At 42.6% G+C, this 22,674-nt stretch overlaps 1 protein-coding gene across 5 annotated transcripts in view; it reads left to right on the top strand.

The window, feature by feature from the left end:
* Window positions 1-22,674, top strand: part of RAD51B (RAD51 paralog B) — a 446,199-nt gene that overhangs the window by 31,454 nt on the left and 392,071 nt on the right. For 4 of the 5 annotated variants that reach the window (XR_012633866.1, XM_074909727.1, XM_074909728.1 and 1 more), the window contains 3 exons: window positions 14,558-14,651; window positions 15,477-15,590; window positions 17,613-17,729. Coding sequence is in view for 4 of the 5 variants with exons in the window: in XM_074909727.1 (XP_074765828.1) it covers window positions 14,568-14,651; window positions 15,477-15,590; window positions 17,613-17,729 (315 nt within the window). In the remaining variant the exon portion in view is untranslated. The remainder of the gene's footprint in view (window positions 1-14,557; window positions 14,652-15,476; window positions 15,591-17,612; window positions 17,730-22,674) is intronic. The other variant, XM_074909731.1, reaches the window with a different exon arrangement.

Here is a 22,674-nt window from a genome sequence, read left to right as displayed (position 1 = left end):
AACATATTACACACTTGCCTTCAGACACAAGTATAGCAGCAAGTTTGCATTTATTGTTCAGTGCTTTTGCGGTAACATCGACACAATGGTGCCTATTAGGCTTTCAGGGCTGAATTCAGCAAAAAGCTCACATCAATTTCTTTTGAGTTTCAATGTATGTGGAATAAGACATAACTTCAACTGATCCTTCATATAAATGCATATACACATAGTGAGCGTGTGTGTTTGCATGAATAAAAATAGCTGATGGCCTCCATGCTGCACCACTGTGCATCCTAAGTTCTACTGGCAAAGAAAAGCCATCACCTGCTTAGCTGCCAACAGCAGCCTGGGCCCACTCACTGCCACCTTCCTGAGCATATGCGATCCAGAGAAGATCCAGAATGAATCTCTGCATACACATGAAGCAGGTTAAGATCTGAGTTGACGGCTTTTGACCTTACAGGCTGCATGTCTGCATGCTTTGGTACATAGGAAGGCCTCAGTTTGCTCTGGCAGGGGGTTAAAGCCTCTTACCGATGAGCACCCAGCTCAGAGAGGCGGGTTAGGCCCATGTATTTCAAACATGTTTTACATAAGGCTTTTAAATCAGATTAATGTCTCTGGCAAACATGCCATACTATCCTGCTCCATCTTTAAAGGGGAGTTATCACCTTGGGAACCTTCTGATGTCTTTGCTATGGTTTGTCTTAACCCTCAGTGCACTCTCTTACTGCTGATGAGAGCGCTGTGTACTCAGCCTGAGTCAGACCCATCCACTCTTCCTCAGCTAAAGCATCAACTGAAAGTACTCCCACCCAGGCTGCTGTGCTGATCCTCAGCATCCTTCAGTTCTGCTGCTGCTCCACGGGTGCCTACCTGCCATCTCCACTCTCAGTCACACTGCAATTTCTCCAGACCACAACTTGTCCTTTTGTTGTAACATTGATGTGAGCCTGTCCCCAACAGGATATATAAGTGCTATGTATCACAGTAAGCATTAAAAAAAGTCTCTTTAAGAGTAAACATTCCAGCTTTGTTCCACTAATAAAACAGCTTGGCCAAAATGTCCACGAGGTACCTCTGTTGCCCCTTTCCATCCAGCCTTATCTCCCTGCGTCACACAGGAGAGCAAATCCCTGCTGATGACTCGAGCATGGCAGTGGCGCCAGTGGAGGGGAGCACGGCCGGTGGCACCCTAGGACTCTTCTCCCTGGGACTCCTCTGCATGTGATGCACGGGTGTCCACGTTAGTCAGATGCTGGCATGCTCTAGCAAAATGGATTTTTAATGTTATTGGACAGTCATCTGGCTCTTCAGCAGAGGCTGATTAGAGTTAGCATAGTAATTATTTTGTAAATATTTTGTTGGCAAATGTGATGACAAAGCACAGCTGCCCTTTGATCTCACAGTAAAGGCAGCGTGGCCCCCAGCAGTGTGTTTATGGCAGGGCTTTGTGCTGTGTGACTGCTGGAAGCAGCACAGACATCTCCAAACGCCAGCATAGGCTACTGTTGTCCTGGCCACTGGTCTCTGGGCAAGAGCCAGGCCCGCACCCAGCATGATGCTGTTGGTGAAAGTGGTGTTGTCACTACACTGTGTCCCAGCAAGGCTGCCTGTGACCTTACGGCTGCCCGCAAAGCCAGCGGGAAGGCTGGCCTTGGCTGACACCATGTATGGTCCATTAAACCCGATTTCTCTGCTTTATGTTCCATCGCCTAGGTGCTGTCCTTCCTCTCTGCCTCATCAACTGCCTCCTGGCAAGGTCTTATCACATGTTAGGGCTTTGGTGTTCATCTCAACTTCCTGGTTTGGATCTGCTGACTCAATCCTTGCCACTTGACAACTTTTCCTTGGCTGGGGCTCCAGAGCACTATAATCTCCAGCTCTTCATTGTCACCTTCTCATAGCCTCTCTGTTGTCTCTCGTCCTCCTTGGGGATCCCTGCTCAGCTCAGCTGTGTCCCCCACATGGGTGCCCCCATCTAGTTACACAGCTTTTACTGCCATCTCCGCCTCACGTCTCAGACCTCTGTCTCCCTCCTAGCTTGTCACCACCTCTCTACACCTGCATTTTTATCAGCTTCTCCATCACCTCTCTCCAAATGAGCTACCAGCAACTCAGCCTGTAGCCAGAGCGGACTTATGCTCTTCTTTTGCTTCTCACGTTCCCCGCTCTCATCCTTTCTCCCTGGCAGACACATAACAAATGGGAAGCAGACACATTTTCGACCTTTTCTTCTGCTCTTTCTTATTTGCCTGGCCTTACCACCTCGTCTCCATCCCCTGAGGTCTCCCTGCTGGGCTGGTGTTCTGTATGCCTGTTTCCCATTACACAAGATGTTTTCTTCAGCTGACCTGTTAGAACATACCCTTCTCTCCATGTCAATCTGTCTCGCTAGCCCTACAAAACCCAGCAAATTAAATCATCTGCATATCTATTTCACATATTTCTGAGTGAGATACTAATCCCTGCATAGTGAAAGGGTCATATGTACAAAAGGGGAAATGAGGACACCAGCATTAAAGGGAGAAGTAAGGCTAGGGGAGACTGAGAGCAAGGGCAGGGCACATGTCAAGGAGGCAAGTTTACGGTGTTGAAAAAAAATGCAGAAAATGGAAACAACAGCAGATCAAGACACATCTATGGTTTTTCCTTGACAGTTCTGCATTTAAGCTCTTACTTTTTCCTGCTCCTTGCACATGTGTCTTCAGAGCAGAGACCACGTCCTCCAACTGGCTCAAAAAAATGTATAAAGAAATAAAAACACAGCAGACATCCATTTTCTCTCTCGCTTCTGTGATAACAGACACCTCCCCTTCCCTTTCACCCCAGTGGTAAAGCTGATGTGTCAGCCAGCCCCGCTGGCGAAGGCAGCCCTCCCAGGCCTCCTTGCTGAATGCCTCGTCTGAGCTTCAGCCCCTGGGTGAGCAGGAAAGCTCTTTCCAGCTTCCCCAGCACAGCTCATGTACCAGGCAGGTCCCAGCGGGTGAAGGATTTGCATGTGATGCTGTTACAGTGACCTCCTGAAACTCAGCTCCATTTCCCATCTGTTGTGTGCTATTACTTTCCCAGGACACAAAAGCAGGTGAAATGTCTGTGGGATGCCACAGAAACCTCTTGGGCTGCAGCCGTGGTAAAATAACCCTCCTTAAAGCAAGAGAGAGAGATCCTTTTGTGTGCAAGAGCTCCTTTCAGATTGGGTTGGGTTTTTTTTATTGCCCTGCAAAGGATTCTGCAATGAGTGAGCTGGAGATTAGACAGTTGCATCCCAGTCATATTTTAACACAACGCAGACAGCAGATGCTTCAAGAAGATTATATTTCTTCATGTACACTGGGTCTCCAGGGAGATTACACATTCAGGGTCAAGGGCTTTAGGGGGCTGGCTCTATGGCCCTGCAGGAGGATTTTTATGTTTCCAGCAAAAAATATCTGTAAAGCACAGGGTGTTCTGCCAAGCCTGCTATATGGAGTCAGCAGGAAATGCTGCTCCCGAGAGAAATTTTACCTACAGCTCTGTCAGGGATAGCTTTTATTATAATAATAGCAGTTGATCAAATAGCCCCCTGTGCTGCAACACCTTGCAGCCTGAGTATCGGGACTGAGCCTGAGCAGAGAAGCAGCGCTTACTCATTGGACTGTAAAAAGGTTATTTATGTGGGGGAAAAGTGTCTGCCTCTGTGAAGGCAGGCAGAAGTGGGCACTTTGTAATAGTATAGTGGTTTTGAAATGCAGGTATCTTGGCCAATGCAATCATCAGCTGGCCAGCACAGAAGACCTTGCAAGGGAGAGAATTACGTCCAAAGATGCAACAAAAGCCCTGACAGGGTCCTCACTGTGATGATCTAAATTTTAACAGGGTTTTACAATGAAGGTGCCTCCTCCTACTCCCAATCCTGCACGACTATTATTTATCTGCTTTGTACATTGAGGGATTAAGACTCAGCAAGCACTGCTAGAATGTGAATTTCCAATTCCACAAGACATGAATCCAAACCTTGACACCAGCCCCTCTAAAATCCATTCTTGAGAATATCAGTAACTATCAATAAAATTAAAGTACAGATATAGGCACTCCAGGGCACCAGCTCAGAGCTGTGGTGCTCAGAAGCCATTGGAGCCCCCATCCAGCACCAGCCTGGCCCAGTGCAGGCAGCTGGTGAAACTGGACTATCCCAACAGGGAGTGCCTGTGCAGCCCAGCCACTTGCAAGGCAAAACCATACACTAGCACAGACCTGGGTCTTCCCACTCCAGTTCCTGAAAGAAAGGAAAAGGTAGAGTCCTTGGTCCGGACTAATTTCTCTGTGGTTCTGTGTCTCCTACAGTCACTCACAGGTCACAGGCTCAGTGTAAAATGCTACTATATCACAAAGGGTATGTTTTATGCTCACTGGATGCTGAAATAAATGACACCACTGGATGAGAACCGAGGGGAACATGGACCTCACTTACTACTAAATCCTACCTCAGACAAAGCTGCTTCGAATTTTCGTGTTTTCCTAAGGAAGGAGCATCCATTAACCAAGGAAGCCAGGATTTATCTCAAGTGCTGAAACCTGCAGGGCAGAAAGTAGCTGGTTTTAGCAGGTGCCCTCCAAAGCCTGCAGAGCCATATGGGGCTTTGGTTTGGCTGTGCATTGTGACTGGCCTTCAAACGTGAACTGCCCCACCGTGTTCCCCTCACCCTCATGCACAGAGTTTAATGGTGCCAGAGATGGTAAATGTCAGGAAGCATTTGTGTGGTGGAATCTAGAAACTAGGATTAGGTAAAGCAGTGGTCATAAGAGAGGCTGCATATATATTAAAGCGCCCTTAAATAGATGTCACAAATAGCCCTGATTTCTCTCTTTACCCTGCAAACAGCTGCCATGTGCTATAGTCCCCTTGTAGGAGAGTAAATTTAGCAATGAAAAAGGGATGGTTCGGGATGCCTGTCAGAATGTGCTTTCCTGGCACCTATCCCATCCCCTTGCTAGGGATCAGCCTCAGGAGACCAGGGGGTCAGGACATCCCTGCCATACCTCCTAGCGGAACAGGGGGTCTGTGGTAGTTCTCTGAGCTCCTCCAGTCATCAGACCAGATAGAAACTCCATGTTTGGCTATGATCTTTGGATCTAGATCTCACCTTTTTCAGGCTTGGGAGTAAACGAGTTTTTGAGGGGTATGCCTGGTGCACAGTTATTCAGAAGCAATGCAGTAATAAATTTAATTTACTCAAGTAAATTAAGTAATCAGTCCTCCCACCTTGGTGTATATAAACAATGTCTTGCTCTTCTTGGATTCCTTCAATATCCACAGTTTTGTGGCTAAAGTGGTGGCAGCAATTTCCTTTTTTCTCCATGTTTTAAACAGGCAGAAGGAGGAATGGAACCACTGGTAAGAAGGGGAAGTTAGCAGTGGAGGAGAGACTGAGGGAATTCATGCCCATCCCAACCTATTTTTTCCATGTCTTTTAAAATATGTAGTTTTGATGTTATGTATTGACTTTGGTTGTTGACAGACTGCATGAAAAGAGCCAGCGTGCTACTCCAGGCATTTTTGGCAGATATGAAGGAAAGCTATCCAGTTAAGATCAGCATCTTACCCACAACAAAGCTTAATCTCCAGCCAAAAGATTAATCCAACAGAAACCAAACATCTGCCCTTCTTGGCTTCTGGGGTGGCTCCAGAATTTTTCATTTCTGTCTCCTCCCAGATGGCAAAGCAGTGCATGTGCACTCACTGTGTGGTTTAGGTAAGAGACTGTGGGGTGGGGTGGCAGATGCCAGGCTCTCAGAATTACAGCTACGAAACCTCAGACTGAACCATACGTAGATCTAGTACAAATAACAGTATCCCTCCCTTGCTCTGTAAAACCTTCTGCTATTTCTGGCCTTTCTCTCCCAGTGTCTCTTTTCATACACAGCAGATTGAGACCATTATCCCTGGAATAAGAGTTTGCACACTGCTTTTTTTTCACTGTATCTCATTCCTGACCTCTGCTGCTTTTTTACTATTCTAGTCCTGGTTTATAATAGGAAATTGAAAGCCCAAAGATTTTCTTCACATCTGACATTCATTCATCTTCTGAGCTTCTTTTTTTCCCTTTCAGTTTAAAGGCAGAGAGAAGGAAACAGCCAAATCTGTGTGTTTATGGTCCATATTTTTAATGCCCAAACCCCTGATTCTGTTCTTAGTCTTGCTTTGTGTAACTTTATTTATTTCACTGACCTTATTCTGGGTCCTCACCAATGTAAGAAGGAAGTCAGATGATATATTTAAAGAGTATTTGTTTTAAACATAACATTGAGAGTTACGACAAACAAGCCTCATGCTCATCTGTCCATTTCCCAGCCCTGATGACTTGTCTACATTCCTGATCTTATCATTCAAACCCAGATATTCAAAAAGTGACCACAGATTTAGAGTGACTCAAGTTTTACCAGTTTGGGACATCTTTATCCTGATTTTCTTCAGATGGCTCTAGTTAAAAGTATGGCATCTCTGGACCCCTGGGGCTGAAAGTATTTCAAGCTGGAAGCCCTAAAATCAAGCCAGCTCAAATCAGAGGCTTTTAAAAATCATTTGGCCTTTGTATGCAAATTGGTGAATGCCTGCTGAGAGGTGATGGAAACACGCAGCTCCCAGTGGAAGCTGAATGTCAGCCAGTTGAATTAAACCTTTGGTACCATAAGGCTGTTGAGTCACACAGCCTAGGATGCACCAGTCCCTGCTGATGCCATGACAGTACAGCTATGATGAAAGTCAGTGATGAATGCAGGATGGCTCCATCTTCTGTCAGCTCAGTGGCACCTTCCCTTATGGTGCACTTTATTTTGCGAGGCTGGGAATGTTCTCATTTCATGCCCTTTCTTCCCTCTTGAGTGTGAAAACTCCTGAGGTTTGGGGAAATATACCTTCAATGACTGGATTGGATTGGACTGTGATGCTTCTTGCAGATTTATAAGCCTATGTCCTAAAGACCACCGAAACTAAAGTTTAGTTATTGGACAATTAATAGGACCCCAGTTCAACAAAACAGCTAATCAAGCATTATTCAGCTTCTTGCTGTACAAATGTCCTATTTCACTTCAATTAAGTATAGGCTTAATTTGCTGCATAGTTAATTTAAGATAATTTTCTGTAGCGATTTAGAAAATAGCTCTGACTCTGTAAAATCAATTTGTCATGGGTAGTCAACGTAGGGTGAGGATAATGTGATCATAGCTATGGCATCATGCCCAAGCAGTGAATGGCAAACATGCTTGCCTGGATACTCTCTATTGTAATTGAGTTTGTGGTAGTGGAGTCCTGGGGTGATATATGAATATATTACTGCTGTCCACTCATCCCCGTAAAATGGATAAGAAGCACCATGCTTCAAGGTAAAAAATATTCACCTCAAATTAATTTGATGTCTTCTTTCCTTTGTAGGTAAGTTCTTTTATAATTATCCACTAAGAGATCTCTTGCATCTGTTTGCCAACACTGCTAAGACACAGGACACTGGGTCTCTGGTTTTATCTTGTTTGAGACTGCCGAGTTGCTCGTAGGTAGTGTGTGGGAGTGAGTAACATTCAATTGCAAGGCATGAAGCTGTCTCATTCTTTCAGGGCCAGGCACAAAACTGTAAGGCACAAGCACTGTGGGAGTGGAGACCTTTCTCTGCTTTCTCTGCCCAGGTTTGGTGGTTTCTCCTCTCTTCCATGCCACTCAGCCACCTCTGGAAACAGTTCAGCAACATCTTCTGGGAGGATGGTGAGGACATCTGGAGCAGCTTCCTTTGTAGTCCCAGCCATAGGGATCTCATTCATCACTTTAAAAAGAAGTAGAATGAAAAGCATGCAAGAACCGAAGGCCCCAGACTGAAACAATTCATGGAATGAAATGTTCCAGCTTTGTTTGCTTGCTGGTTTGTGTGTTTTTCGTTTGAAATAAGAGCCATTGGGCTCAGTTCAGCTGCTGGGCTATCAGTGATTAATCTGTAACATCACAAAGTGAAGACCTCTTTTCCAAAAACCAAGACACTTTCACTGCCATTACTGATTTGGAACATGCTCCTCAGGTGGTGAGCTGAGCAAAAATAGTCAGTCATATTAGGGTGGTTTTTTACATTATACATGAATAAGTCTGCCTTTTTTTCAAGAGCACCCCCATTCCTGGCAACCGCACAGAGATGAGTGTCTGGGATCTACCCTTCTCTGCTGGTGTTGTCCAAGCAAAAAAAGCTCATCTCTCGGTAAAGTCCACCAGCTCCCGTTGTCTCTTTTCTCCACTGAAGACCTCCGCAGATGGCGCGAGGGCTGTACCTGAAAGCAACAGATGTCCTACTGTAACTGCTAAAACCAGGCACCAGCAGCACTAATTTCGTGATGTCTGTCTTTGTGTGTGATGACAAGGGGTACACAGTGCACTTTCTCTGCTGGTCGCTGCAAGGTGCTTGGATTTTTCTAGTCTAATTGTGACTTGTCAATAGAAGCTGGCTGCTGTGAAGGATCACAGGGTGACATGCTGGGTGCGCACGTCCCCAGAGAACTGGGCTGATCAAAGGGGAACCACTGAACTGCTGAGTTTGCTTTCATAGCTAGTCACAGTGAAACAGATCGGCTTCATAGGACAAAAGTCTAAATATAGCTCAAGTTTCTCTGAGTAATAGGATATGTTACAGCTTTTACATGCTTTAGCAACAAAAAGCTGCAGTGGGGACCTAAGGGTTACCTTAGTCAGATATTATCTGCTTTGTGCAATGCTCCTAAAAGCCTGCTGCTGTGATATTTGCCATTTCTTGGTCTATCTCAGCATCCCAGGGAAAGCTGCAGAAAATTTTGTGGTGAGAGTGGCAAGGTCTGGCAATTGCAGATATCACTACTGGGACAACCCCAGCACCTCAGTAAACAGAAATTCAAGACAAGGCAGCAAAAAAGGGGTGCTGGTAGGGCATAGGAGAAAGGCAGGAGGAGGCCAGATTTGGTTTATGTAGGGTAAATTGAGTTTAGAGTGTACAGGTAAAGATCTGCTCTGGTAACAACAACTCCACACTGATTATTATGCTGCTGCTCTACCAGTTCATGGCTTTCTCATCTAACAGAAACTTAACAGGTAAATATAAAAACCCCAAAGACTTGAATGATCCCTGCTGTCCCTTTAAACAGAAAAAGCTAAAGGAAGTATGAAGCTGATCTTGGAGGGCAATCTGCTTAGATGAGTACAAGCTAAAAGCAGAATAATCCCTGAGGTCTCTCATTTCGTTTTCTGTAGTTTGGGCAGAAAGCAAATGCAGCTGAATTTTTCAAAGCTGTAATGTGCAGGTGGGTCTGTCCTTCTGCCTGCAATAGCACCGAAGGTGGCTAGTCTGCTGTTCTGTAAAAAGGGTAGGAGGTACAGATGCTCTCTTTCAAAAACTCTGCATTGCTGCTGAATATTTCTGAAACGGTTTTGGGGGTGATGGATAATTCTGAATCCACAGTGGCACGCGTGAAGAGGTGGAAAACAGGCCTTCTGCCTATCTTGAGAAAAAAGCTTCTTTTTCCTGGGTGTAAATGTGTGTGATCAGACAAGTCCTCACTAATATGTGAGGAGGACTCTTTATAATTGGGTTTAATCCTTCCTGAGCAGAAGGAAAAAGCTTAATTGCCTGGGGAGAAGCCTTTATCTGGTCCACAGACTGTTCAGAGGACTAGGAGGGGGGGAGAATCAGTCAGAATGAGAAGATGGGATTTTCACAGGTCTGTTGTTCTTGATCTGTTTATTATAGCCAATGATAACAGCGAGGTTGTGCTGAGCAACTTGTAGAAACAACAGAAGGATGGTTTCCTTTCTCTCTACCCCATCCCTGGAGCAGATGCAGCTGGGAAAGTCTCAAGTGAAGTAGCTTTGCTAAAGCTGTGGTGGCATGGATGGCATGAAAAATAAAGCATTTTTAACCAGGGTACAGGCCTCCTTGTGAGATCCTTTAAATTCAATTTTTTGAGATGGGGGATCCTCAAAGGGTTGGAAGTAAATCTCCATCTCCTTTGGAGAGACAGCAAGGGAGAGAATACTTCATTGGAGGTTCCTTTGTGTATTGTTACTGAGCAGCCTCTTGGGACCTTAACCCCAGGAAAGCATGGGCTGGTCTATAATCGCTTTCCAGTCTCATGAGCGCATGGGTGGCTTTTCTTTAAAGAATGTGCTAGGCATCAAGGAATAAGAATAATAGACTAATTAGACACTAGTCAGCAAGCATAAGGTGGGGAAATGATCTGAGTATCTGGATTACCCTTGTAAGAACTGGTGCTGTGTTCTCATAGAGTCAACTCTTTTGGGGAGACACTTTCCTTTCACAGGGACAGGGGAACACTGCTCATTTTAAGACAAGAATTGATAGTTGGAAAATAGTAATAAACCTGAGGACTGTAGTCAGTATCAGTGAGCTGATGCTGTGTTAGTAATTAAGTGAATGATCTGAAATGTTCCAGAATGCGAAACAATTATCTGAAGATGCTCACAAAAGGCTGTCTTGGGTTTGAGGAAGAAACTTTTCTGTGGGTTCTGTTCCAGAACTGAAAAATTTTGCCATTATCTTTTCAATTCTGGAGCCTTGCAGAATTACTTAACTGCTGAGTATTTGGTTAAGAACTGATAAGCATTTAATCTGGTGCCCTTCGAATCAGACTCTATCCCTTTTGGCTTGCCCATTAGCAAGCTAATCACCCTTCCCTTTTTCATTGTAATTGGTGTGTTTGATCTTAGAACACTCAGCTTCTATGAGACTCGGGTTTGTTGTTGCTGTTATACTTTGCCTTTCTGTAGGTCTTGCTCCAGTGTTGCCAGTTTAAAGGACCTTCTTAAATTAATGTGGTGAAGCTCAGTTCTTATAATTATCTCTTAACTTTATTAATCCTTTCTGAGTTCCAAGGGCAGCTAAAGTCTTAGACTAGAGCAGCTCTCTGCTGTATCATGCCTGACACATAAGTCTATTGGGCTGGCACTACTTACTCTGTTTACAGTCTAAATAGGTAAAACCAAACCAGAAGGAAAACAGATACCCTATCATTAAGGGCCTTGACCAAGGTCACAGAGCAGAGCTGTTTGCAGAGTGCCCTGGTTCCCCAGTGACTACTCTTCTAGTCAAACATACAGAAGTTGTGGAGCTGCCTCCTGTGTTGCTGCTCGAGAATGTTGATGGTGACAAGGCATATGGGAACACTTCTCTGATTATCCTCTGGATATATAATATTAACTTTCACGAGTTACACTGAGAAGATGATGGACGATTATTTGCCACTAGGTTGAAAGGTGTATCTGCCTATCTGAGAAGTAGAGAGTGGAACAGTCATGACTCCACTGAGAAATGAGATGCAAAGAACTTCCAGGAGAGGCACCAGAATATATTGGTTTTGCTTGCAAATCTTCTAACCTACCTGGCTGGTAAGATTTGCTTGCCTTGCTGAACATCGCAAAACGGTTCTCTGGTTTAATACAGGCATTCTGTTTTTGTAGAAGATGGGAAGGAGGCGTGTTGACCTGGAAGTGAAGGGGAAGGAAGCCCTGCTGCATTTGTGGGAGGGAAAAAAGTCATCAAGGCAATGTTACTTTTCCCTGCACCTCTGATGTGAAGGTAGGGCTCCTGCTACCCCCTGTACCATGCAGGAAATAGCAGTCCATGACGGTTACACTATGGTCATACCCTCCTGTTTCCACTGAAACTAAACTGCAGCAACAGACATCCTTTCCTTTCCCTTAGACAGCTTTTGTGAATCGTGACTTAGGTTTTTCAAGTCAACTTTTAAAGGCCAACTACACTAGGAGGAGCTCTTCCTCCATTTCATCTATTTCCTCCCTGTTCAGCTACCTCTTCACTAAAGCTCTGAATTGCTTTTGTATGGGCTGCTTACTCCCTGTCCAGCTTCTTAAATCCTCTGGACTTCTTTGGGCACCTAAGCTCCCTTAAGAGTATGATTCCACTGACCTTTTTTGATACTACGGTTGTTGGGCACATCATGATAGTCAGCTCCTTGGTTTCTCCTGTTTGCTAGTTTGAAAAAGTGGCTGAAGCGTTCTGTATTTCCTAGCTTCACTGTAGCATTTCTTTTTTAGTGCAGAAAAAAACCCAGTTGTGCAGTTCTCAATGCACAGGCCTTCAGTAAATGTCCCAGGTAATACTGGCCTGTTTTTTCCCCTTTTTTCATAAAGTCATGTCATTTGAGCACTGATTCTCCCTGTCACACTCACATTACAGGGCGATGGCTTCTTTAGTCAGAAGGCATTTCTCCCAGAGCTGGCAGCAGACCAGATGTTTGTAAGCCCTCAATTTGAAGAATCAGCATTCCACTATTCTTTGCTAACAAATGAACGTACGCATAGCCCTCTTCATGCTGAAGCTTTCAAGTTTTGTAGATGCTTTATGTGCAGAGGACAGTATGCATTTCGAGGGTAAAGCATGGGCGCACTGTAAAAGGTAACCCCCGCGGATGCCCGCATCGTTTCCGTGCCCGGAGCACACTTACGTACTCCACCTCAGCAGCCTGGCCCGGCGGCTGCCGCCCCTGGGGAGGCGCTCACGTTCACGAGCGGGGGAATAAACACCCAACAGCCCCTCGGGCTCTCCTTCTCCCCAGAGCTGCGTCCCTTCCGCGGGAGCGGGTGCCGGAGAGGCGCTGCCCCAGACGGAGGAGGCGGCCGCAGGGCCCCCACCGGGCCACAGCCCGAGGGCCGAGTACAGCCGCCGCCGCCATCCCAAGCCACAGGGCGGCGCGCGCTCCCGCCTTCCAGCCCGCCCGCGGGAACCACCGCTCCCGGCATGCCCTGCGCGCCCCCGGCCCGGACGGGCGCGGGGGGATTGGTGGGAGCGCGGCCAATCGCGCGCGCGCGCCTTGCCCGGCGGCCCCGCCTCCTCGCGCCCGCCGCGGGGAGCCTTTGAAAAAAGTTCTCAGGTGCGCAGGGGCTCTCTCCTCCCCGGGCGGGCGGGTCGGGCCGGGCTTGGCCGGAGAGCCCGGAGCCTCGGGGGCGAGGCTGGTTCGCGGCGGGGGCGAGGTTTCGGGTGCCTGCGACGCTGCCGGCGGCGAAGCGGGGCCGGGGCCAGGCCAGGGTTCTGGCAGCAGGCGCAGCCGCGGGTTCCCCGACCGATGGGGTCGGGCGGTCGCCTGAGTCACCTGGGCTGGGCGGCGGGAGGGAGCCTGCTCGCCTTCAGGCCATGGCGGCCTAGGTGCATTTTCTCGGTGCAGATGAAGTGATAATGTCAGGCTCCGGCAGCACCCGTGTCACCTGGTGTGAGTTCGTGCCGGTAGACGTGTTTTTCCCCCTCACGGGTGTGTAGTTTGTGTGATAAATGGTCACTAATGCAGCTGGTAACTCGGAGAGCACTCCCGAAGCTTCAAACGTTCTGTTTTCCTCCTGTCCAAGGAGAATTTTGTCGAGGGGGCAATACGGCTTCCATCTTGTGAAGATTTGGAGGCCTGTGCATCTGCAAAAGTTCAGCTATTTCACATTATTTAAAAGCCTTCTCATTTTGCCTAAACTTCTGGCTAAATAAATAACACAAATACTGCCTAAATAATATGTGTGGAAGCAGCGATGTGCTCAGACACGTAGGTTAGGAAAACATCTATGCTTTGGGTTGTACTGAGCTGAGTACTATCCTGTGGAGCTTTGTTCAGTAGAACGGAATGGTAAAAAAAAAAAGGGACAAATGCAAATAGCTGAGGGCTAAAAATGGGAGAAGGTTTGTAGTGGCAGCATAATCTTACCTGCTGTGTAAATAGTCTTAAGGCTTATCTGAAAATCAGATACTCTTTATGCAGGAATCTCAATAAATACGATTGGCTCAAGTGACTGAATATACCACAGTTGCTGCCTTGGTATTTCTGTTCACAAAAACGGTATTTTTGTTCATTTCTAGAATAAATTAATATTTACATTGGCGTTATCATCCTTATCTGCTTTTAGCTTTGGCCTCTGGTTTCACACAGATGGCTAAATTAAATAACTTTTTATTGTTTGTTCCATATGTTGTTAACCCAGAACATTATGAGATGGGTTTGACTAGCTGGACCATCTTGAGTCTTACACGCTAAAGTATGTTTCCAGCCCTTCAGTCTTTCTGTTGTGTCCTTTCTGGATCCTTCCTGTTCTTTCAACATCTGTCACAAATCCTGGGTCACCAGAACTGAACATTGTGTTCTAGCAGTATAATGTTTGGGGCTAAATACTTACTTTGATTACTATTTGTGTTTAGGCATCCAAAGATAATCTTTTTTCATTCCAGTGCAATATAGCATGAGGAGTTCTTGCTCGGTACGCCACTGAGTAATTTCCAGCTTTCTTATGTCCCAGAAACATCTGTCTTATAAACATGGCTGACTTTTCTGTTCTTAACTGGCATGATTTCATATATGTCAAATATGAGATATAATTTAACATAACTGCTTTCAGAGTAGCAATATAATTTAATGTTGTATAGACTTACATGGGAAGTCTATTTAACAGATTTTATATATATATGTGCACACACATGTGCGCACATTTTCCTGTTCTTTAGCAAGGAGTGATTATAATTGTCTGCATAGTCATATTCCAAACATCTTTCAAATTTTTAAATTTTTTTTTTCACTGTAGATTGGAGAGCATGGCTGCTAAGAAACTAAGAAGAGCGAGGTTGTCTGAAGAGCTGTGTGAAAGGCTGAGTCGGTATCAGATAACTACGTGTCAGGTGAAAGGGTTATTTTATGTTCGTGGGGGGTAGATTGTTGGGGTTGGTGTGTTGTGGGGGTTTTTCTCTGTGTGTGAGTGTTGTGTTTTAATGCATACGCTGTTTACTTTTTTGTGGTTTAATTTACAGAGAGCTTTCTATGAAGTAGGGGGCATTTCAGACTCCATCTGGCCTGCTACATTGTAAAAGTGTAGCTTTAAAACAATAGATGCCTAACTACCTTCACTACTACAGAACCTGAATATGCTTTATTTTAGCTGGGGTGTGTAGCTACTACGTGTATGGAGTAAGACATCCGTTTGTGAACACTTCACAAAAACACATGTATATTACATGATCTAGAGTGTGAATGTGCTGGGATGTTACACTGTCAGTTATGGGTTGTTTCAGCAGTACGTTCTGAAGTTGTTCTTGTGAAGGCTCGCCTAAAGAGAGTCAAGAGGCCCCATATATTTCAGTAGTATGCATCATAAATATAGGATCTAGCCCTAGCACTGCAGTCTAGAAGACATGATGTATTTTGAATGTTTTTTGGGTAGATGTGAGACTTTTGTGGTCAAAAAGGTGTTATCTCGTTGCAGTTCCATTGCAGTTCCATTGCGCAGTTCTTGCGTCTTTGGTCCTTTGAGCTAGGTGTCCTTTAAAATATAATTTCTTCTAATATACTGGTCTTGGAGAAAGGTAGGAGAAGTATACCATAATAGCGTATAACATGGCACAGTTGGTAAGCCGGTGGAATGTATACTAGTTGTGTATAAATTGCATCAGTTTAGTCCCATCTTGATTTCTAGGTTGCGCTCTCTCAACTGTTCTATCATCTTTCAGGACTTTTTATGTCTTTCCCTCTTGGAGCTAATGAAAGTGACAGGACAGAGCTACTATGATGTGCAGAAGCTTCTTTGTAAAGTCAGCCGAGCTTGTGCTCCCAAAATGCAGACAGTAAGTATGCTTGTCTTGATTCTGGTTTTGATACAGTGTCTGGGAAAATGCTTAACAGTGTCACTCATCTTTTTACCTGGGAGGTTTGTGACGTCTCAGTCTGATTGCACAGTGAAATAATACTTTTATTTTTCATTTTAGATCTCTGAGGCACTTCAGTTTGACGCAGTGACTTTTATTAAGCATTATAGCCTCAAGAGATTGTTCAGGCTTGCAGAATCTGTTTTGACTGCAGTAGGAAAATATGGGACTCTCTTGCAATCTAGTATATAAAAATTGCTTCCAGTTTGGACCCTGCAACTAAAAAAAAAAAAAAGCAAAGAAGAATAATTTCAGTATAAATTGGTCTTAGACATAAAATTGGTGCCAAGAAGTGAAGTGATCCTGAGAATAACTTCTTGAGGATTTTTTCCATCCATGACAATGAGCTGTAATGTGGTTTAGACTACAGGCAGCCTAACTGGGAAGAGTGCAAGAAGGAAACAGATGTTAGTTGTAATGCAGTGGTTGCATTTTGTTTTCTTTTTTGAATTCAGGTGAAAAAGTATAAAAAGATTCTGTCTTTTTCAAACAGAGAGGACACGGGCAGTTCTGACCTGTGTCAATGAAGCCTGCTTTTTTTCCTGAAAAAAAAAAGCCATGTCAAAAGTTTATTATGTGTAATTGGCGTAGTAATTGCAGCAGTAATTATGAAACTTTAAATTCACAAATATACCGCATTAAAGTTAGTGATATGCACAATTAATATGACTTCTACTGAATGAAGCTAATTACTAGTTTTCCATCAGTAACTGTTAATAATAAATAAATTGAAGACAGGTGGAAGTTTTACATAGAGTTCTAGCATTTTCTTTTGCCTGTCATCCCCACATCACTATTCACTCAAATTTCTTTGCTGGGAAGCTTGATAGATACTGAAGTTTGTCAGACAGTGGTTGTCAAGGACTGTTAATACAGACCCAGCTGATAGATGACCAGCTAATGTAAGTGCATGTAATACAGAGCTGTACTTCCAGAAAGAGAGAATGTGAGTTATTTTTAAGTGATGTGGATTGAATCTCTGCAAACACGGGATTTCAGATGGTCTTCAGGTCAGTGACTGATGTAGGATCATGACTGATATAGCAAGAAGGTTTGACAGTATCTTTGAGTAAAAAACCAGATGAATTAGATAATAGGAGTTATAAATAAGGGGAAAATACTGTCCAGATAAAACATTGGAAGCACTGGCAACAAAACTTCAGAGTATGCCAAGATATACAGTAAAACTCTAATTTCTGGAAAACTTGCCTCACAGTATGAAGTAGAGAGTGAAGCCTACAGGACTCATCAGAGAGGACGTTAGTTAAGGGGTAACTTGATCACATTATATGCTGAGTAGAGAAAGTTAATTATATTAGAAGTCTCCAGACTCTAGCTGAACGAAAAGCTGAACAAGATCCAGTGGCTGGAAGACAAATTAAAAAATAAGTCCCTGAAATGGGAAGTAATAAGCAAATATTTAGAAACTAACATGAGTTACATTGGGAAAAGTTGTGGTAATTTTTTATTTACTTGGACTCCTGATTTAACAACTGAATAATTATACAGTCCCATTCAACCCTAGTTTTGTAGGTTAAATAAAGAAATCACTGGATTCTTGGTTTCATGTGAGTGTTCCGCATTGGTCACTAATCATACAGGTAGTGTTTACTTACTTAAAAGTTGGAGTTTCACAAGTTGAAAGCAAGCCTTGTTGAATAGGAGCAGAGAAAACCCTTGACATGTCATTATTATGTTGTGGTGAGGGAGAAACAGCAAACTTAAATTTACTCTATGAGCTATAAATAGTATATAAATGCACAGAAGCACCCCAAGAGAGGACTATAGCTGAAGATAGGAATAGTTTGATCATTGGCAAATGTTAAGTCATTCCAGGTTGATGAAAGCAAATGCGAGAAGTTTGCTATTTCATTAAACAAACAAAAAAAGCATTTTCTGATTTGTGTGGTTTCTTTTGCTTTTTTTTCCTTCCTATTGCAGGTTTATGAAATGAAACTGAGGAAGTCTATCAATCCCTCTTCAGCCTTTTTATCTACCACACTGCATAGTTTGGATAAAGTCTTGCATGGCGGAGTGCCTTGTGGATCCCTCACAGAGGTAACTCATTTAATATGTTTTACTGCATTTGCACATCACAGAAGTCAAAACTCACAGCCAGGTTGGACTGTCTTGTGTCAGGTGCTTTAAACATAAAATCCACAAAAATTTTGTATGAGAAGTGATTTATTTTTTTTTAATTGGTAGAGGCTGCACTTTGTGGGTTTTGTTTTTGTTTTTTTTTTCTCCAGCATGTCAGGTAAGTAAGAAAATGAAGGAATTAAAAAAATTTGGTGATCCTATATTCCTTTAAAAAAGTGAAAAATTTCCCAGGAAATCTGAGAATTGTTGGCTGGATTTTACAGTGGGAAAGTTGCAGTGTAGTTCTGTGGTTAAAGCGCAAGGTGGTCTGTCAGGAGTCTGTCCTCTTAATACTGACTCACTCTAAGTCATTAGTTTTTATGAAGGTACAATAGGCAATTAGGAAAAAAGTGTGAAGCACATAGGCATGAGAATGTCTTTACAGAGTTTTTATATATAAATGTAACAAATTTATGCAAGAAATATGTAATGCATTATTTTAAAAAAGACTGTAATTAAGGCCTGTATTATATGCTTATGCATTGCAACACAGCTGATTGCATATCTGTCTATATCACTTTCTGGACTTTGGATGCAGTGCTACTCTGTTGCTTAGAATTTTCCTTCAAGAAAAGGAAGCACTTCATCTTCTAGTGCCTGGATTTCTTTATTGCCTTGCAGAAAGTGAATAATAACTTCCACAGTTTCAATACTCTGGAAAGAGGATTTTTGTAGATGCTCATAGGAGTCATTGAGTATTATAAAAATACAAAGATGCAATCTCTGGTTTAGGAATTTGCTGAGGTACAGTTGGAGATGGAGAAACATATGTTGGAGGGTATATCAATATACGTGTGCCCTGTTCTTATGTTATTCCCCTAGCCATCTGTTGTAGGCCCTTGGTAGAGATAGAATGCAGAACTAGGGGGACACTGGCTTTATGCATTGTGGCCATACTGGCCTTCTTAAAGTAAAGTTCTGAACTTGGCTGTGTGCTTGAAATAAGTGGAAAAATATATATTGTGTTCCTCATGCTCTGAATTTAGACAGGTTGAAACCATTTTTTTCCTTGAACACTTTAACAGTCCTTACCAAGTGCTTTTCTTTGTTTACTTTGGCAAATTGCCACAGTGGACGAGGAGAAGAGACGTTATGAAAATCTTACTATGAGGAAAATACATCTTTTCCACACCCTACAATCAAACTAGATTGATTTTTGATCTCAGAAATGACTTACGAAATCCAGTAGTGACTTAAAACGTGTTAGTGTTTAAGCAACACTGAGTTTTGACTATAACAGTTTCTGTTCTAGTAAACTCTTAGGTACTGAGGGGATATTACTTTTTAAAGCTTCTGAATATTTCTTTCTGTATATGATGTATAGGAATATACACCATTCAGGTCTTCATAAAAATGTTCAAGAACACATCCACAAACTTAATGTGATCTATCAGAATTAATATTTTTTCATATTTAGGCCTAGCTTTGTTACCAATTTACGATAAGAAAATCTGATTGGTAGGACTTAATCTTAAGACAAATACTGCAAGTCTTTAAATTCTGGAGAAAAGACTTGCTCAATTCTTTTTATTTGAAGAGCTGTTCTTAGAAGTAGTAGTGGGACATTCAGGGTCCTGAGATTGTAACTATGCTGCTGTTGAGGATAGTACCTTCAGCAGGAGATGAGTTTTTGGTTCCTAAAAATATTTTTCAGAGAAGCAGTGGCCACACTAGGTGTAGCTTGACTCCTTTTCTTTTGGATTATTGTTCATGCAGTCAGCTGATGGAATAGCACAGCCTCCTGTGTTTGAAAAGAAACAATGCTCACTTGTGGCTAGGATCTGACTTTCCAGGATTTCTGTCTGGTCCACTAACTTTTACTCAGTGGAGGCAGAGAATGGCTGTTCACATGCTTACACTTCTGAATTGTGCTTCTTTAGCTGAAATGTAGAGCCACTGCTGCACAGGTAGGAGAAGGAAGTAGAAAAGAGATTGATCTTTCCTGTGATATGACTTGTCCTTTAGCCTGTGGTTGGCTCTTGAGTGGTGCCCAAATCAAGGATGTCATTCTTCTGTAGGTCAACCCAGATAACCCTGTCTGTTTTGCCCTCCTTCCTGTGGCTTAGTAATTTTGAGTAAAAGATGGCCCTGTAAAAGTTTGCATTAAAGGATCCTGGAATATTTTTTTCCTAATTAAAAAATAAGTGGATGTGATCTTTTGGGTTGGAAGGGCCACACAATTAATTTACAAGGCTGCTGATAATAAGATCATGAATATTTGTCTTTTTTCTTAATCCTAAGTGTAGCCATCATTCATCTGTCAGTGCAGTCTATCTGGTCTGTTCTTGCCTAAAGGCCCAGTAGAATGGCTCTGCTGGAGCACTGATGGTCTTTAAGCTTACTGAGTACCATGTTCTTGGCATTGCTCCAGAGGGAGATCCGGGAAAAGCAGAGGTTGATATGTTGGGAGTTCTACTGGAGTCTAGCTAACTTTTGACTTCTAAAGTCTTTTTTCTTTGTTGTGTTTTTTTTTGTGTTTTTTTGTGTTTTTTTGTTTTTTTGTTTAATTTGAAAGTAAGTTTTGTAAGCAGTTGATGGATGTCGGATATCTTTTTTCAGAGATGGTATAAAATAATGCTCTTCAGGAAGTAAATACAAATGCTTAATTTTCCAGAGCTATGTATTTTGTAATACTTCTGAGCTTGGTTGATTGTCACAATACTAAATTCTTAATTTTGTTTTCTAGTGTTTCCTTAAAACATTTATTTCTTTAGATATGAGAAAATCTGAAACTGTTGCTAAACTCTGTTTTAAGAATGGTCATACTCCATGTGTATCTATATGTAAAGGTATTTGAGGAAATGAATATATTCAAAGATAGGCTGAACTTTCATCTGATTGTAAAGGAAAAGCACTGTGCAAGGAAGGGTGTTGCACTTTAAGTTTTCTTATGAAAAAAACTTTCGAATATTAAGTTTTTTGTATTCTGACATATTTTGGTTAAAAATAGAGAAACCTGGCTAATACAGTTATCTTCAATAGGTGATCTCACTGTGTGACTTGAGATGTTGTACAAGACATCTAGTGGATGAGACCAGAACTGCGAGCACTGTGTCCTTCCACCGGTAGCTTGGTCTTGTCCCTCTGGCATGAGGGTGCAACCAATACTGCTGCATAATAACTGTTTAATCAGAAATATTATAGAGAGAACTAAGTGGACTCCAGAAATTAGATGACTAATTTAAGAGATCAGAGGTGTTTGAAAAAAAATAAGTGTTTTGGGTTTTATTTGCCTTTCAGGTACTAAATATGGAGAGCGATTTAGGGCACGTATTGGGGGTTTCTCAGCAAACATAAAGGCAGAGAACAATTAACTATGCAGAAACAGCTTTTAATTCAAACCCTGGTTCTGGAGATTTTTAAAAGTGTTTTTGAAGAGTCATGAGATCTGAAGTAGTTTCAAAGGTTGGCAGCACTGCAAGTGTTCTTCAGCATGATAGTTAGATGAAATTTTAGTAGCAAGCTGTCAGGTGTCTGCTGCTGCTGCTTTGTGCTGTATTGCAGCTTGTGAACATTTTCAGGTGATGTTCTTTTTGAATTCAAGTGATTTTGAAACTTAATAATTTTAATTTGCTCTTTTGCAATTTACTGGAGTATAGCTGACCAGCAGATTGCCCTTTGGTGTTATTGTGATTAGGCAGATATTCAAAGTCTGAGAGAAGTACTCTTGAAAAGTATGTTGTGTGCAGCATTAACTTCCTGAGTGGTGTGGCTGAATCGTTGTCTTCCTGTTACTTTACCCAGCAGTGAGGGTGGTTGGAAACTTGGAATTTGAGTACATGAACCACAGGGTTAAGACTTGTGGTGGTATCTTCTACAGCTGCTTGCTTTTTGAGTGCCAGAGGGATTTGATTTGTGTTGCGCTGTCTCAGACCATTTTTTCCCAAACCACTATTAGGTTTTAAGTTGGAAATTAAATCACAGCTGAAATTCTGTGGTCAGATGTCAGAGCTTTTGGCCAACTCCTCTGAGAAAGAATTAAAGTAATGACTTTGTGAATATTGAAGAGTTTAATCCCCTGGTAGCTGAGGAAGAATTAGCTCCTTGTGACTTCATCCAAACCCTACAGATGTGCCAGAGAAAATAATATATAGCTTATTGAAAAATAAAAGTATATTTTATTAGGCAGAGATAAATTAAAAACTGTTGTAGTTTTCACATTTCTATCTGGGTGGACTTGATTTTTTTTTTTTTTGAGCAAATTTAGAGTAAAAGAAACTAAGCAAACTTTTTGCAGACACTTCATTTAAATTACATTCGTGGAATTTTAGGTTGTTTTCTTTTTTTTAACTACAACTGTATTGTTCAAAACACTTGCAGAACTAGTGGTAGCTACAATAAAATATAGCTCTTTAAAATTGTTCACTGTGGATTATTTAAAATCCCATTTTAACGCCCTCTAGAGGAATGCTGATAAAAGATGAAGTATGGTTGTCTTTGGGAATAGAAATTCTGTCCTGCTCCACTGGCTTGCTTCCTTGTACTAACTTGTACTGCAAGATTCACCGTCTTTCTCTGATACGATGCTCATATCTTCAGACATTTTTACAGCATCTCTGCCGAATTAGCTCCTGCATCAGCCACTGAAATAAATGTTGATTCCAGTGCACCTCCCAGGCAAGGCTAAACTACAAATGTTTTTATGAGGTCTCCTCACAGTTGTCCAAACATTTTAATTTAACAACTGGATTGATGCCCTCCCCTCACTCGTTTCAAGTCAGCTTTTTAACTAGAAACAGCTGGTGAGGTTCCTTGGCTATCACAGTCTAAGGAATATGTATTGCCTCTGAAATTTTTTATATATGCTTTGGGTTCATATTAAAATGTGGCAGCTATTGTTGATACGATATTTTGTAATTTAAGT

The sequence above is a fragment of the Athene noctua genome, chromosome 6 (genome assembly GCF_965140245.1).
Source record: "Athene noctua chromosome 6, bAthNoc1.hap1.1, whole genome shotgun sequence".
Taxonomy (NCBI): domain Eukaryota; kingdom Metazoa; phylum Chordata; class Aves; order Strigiformes; family Strigidae; genus Athene; species Athene noctua.
Note: the sequence above shows the minus strand (reverse complement) of the source record. Positions and strands in the feature narration are given on the sequence as shown.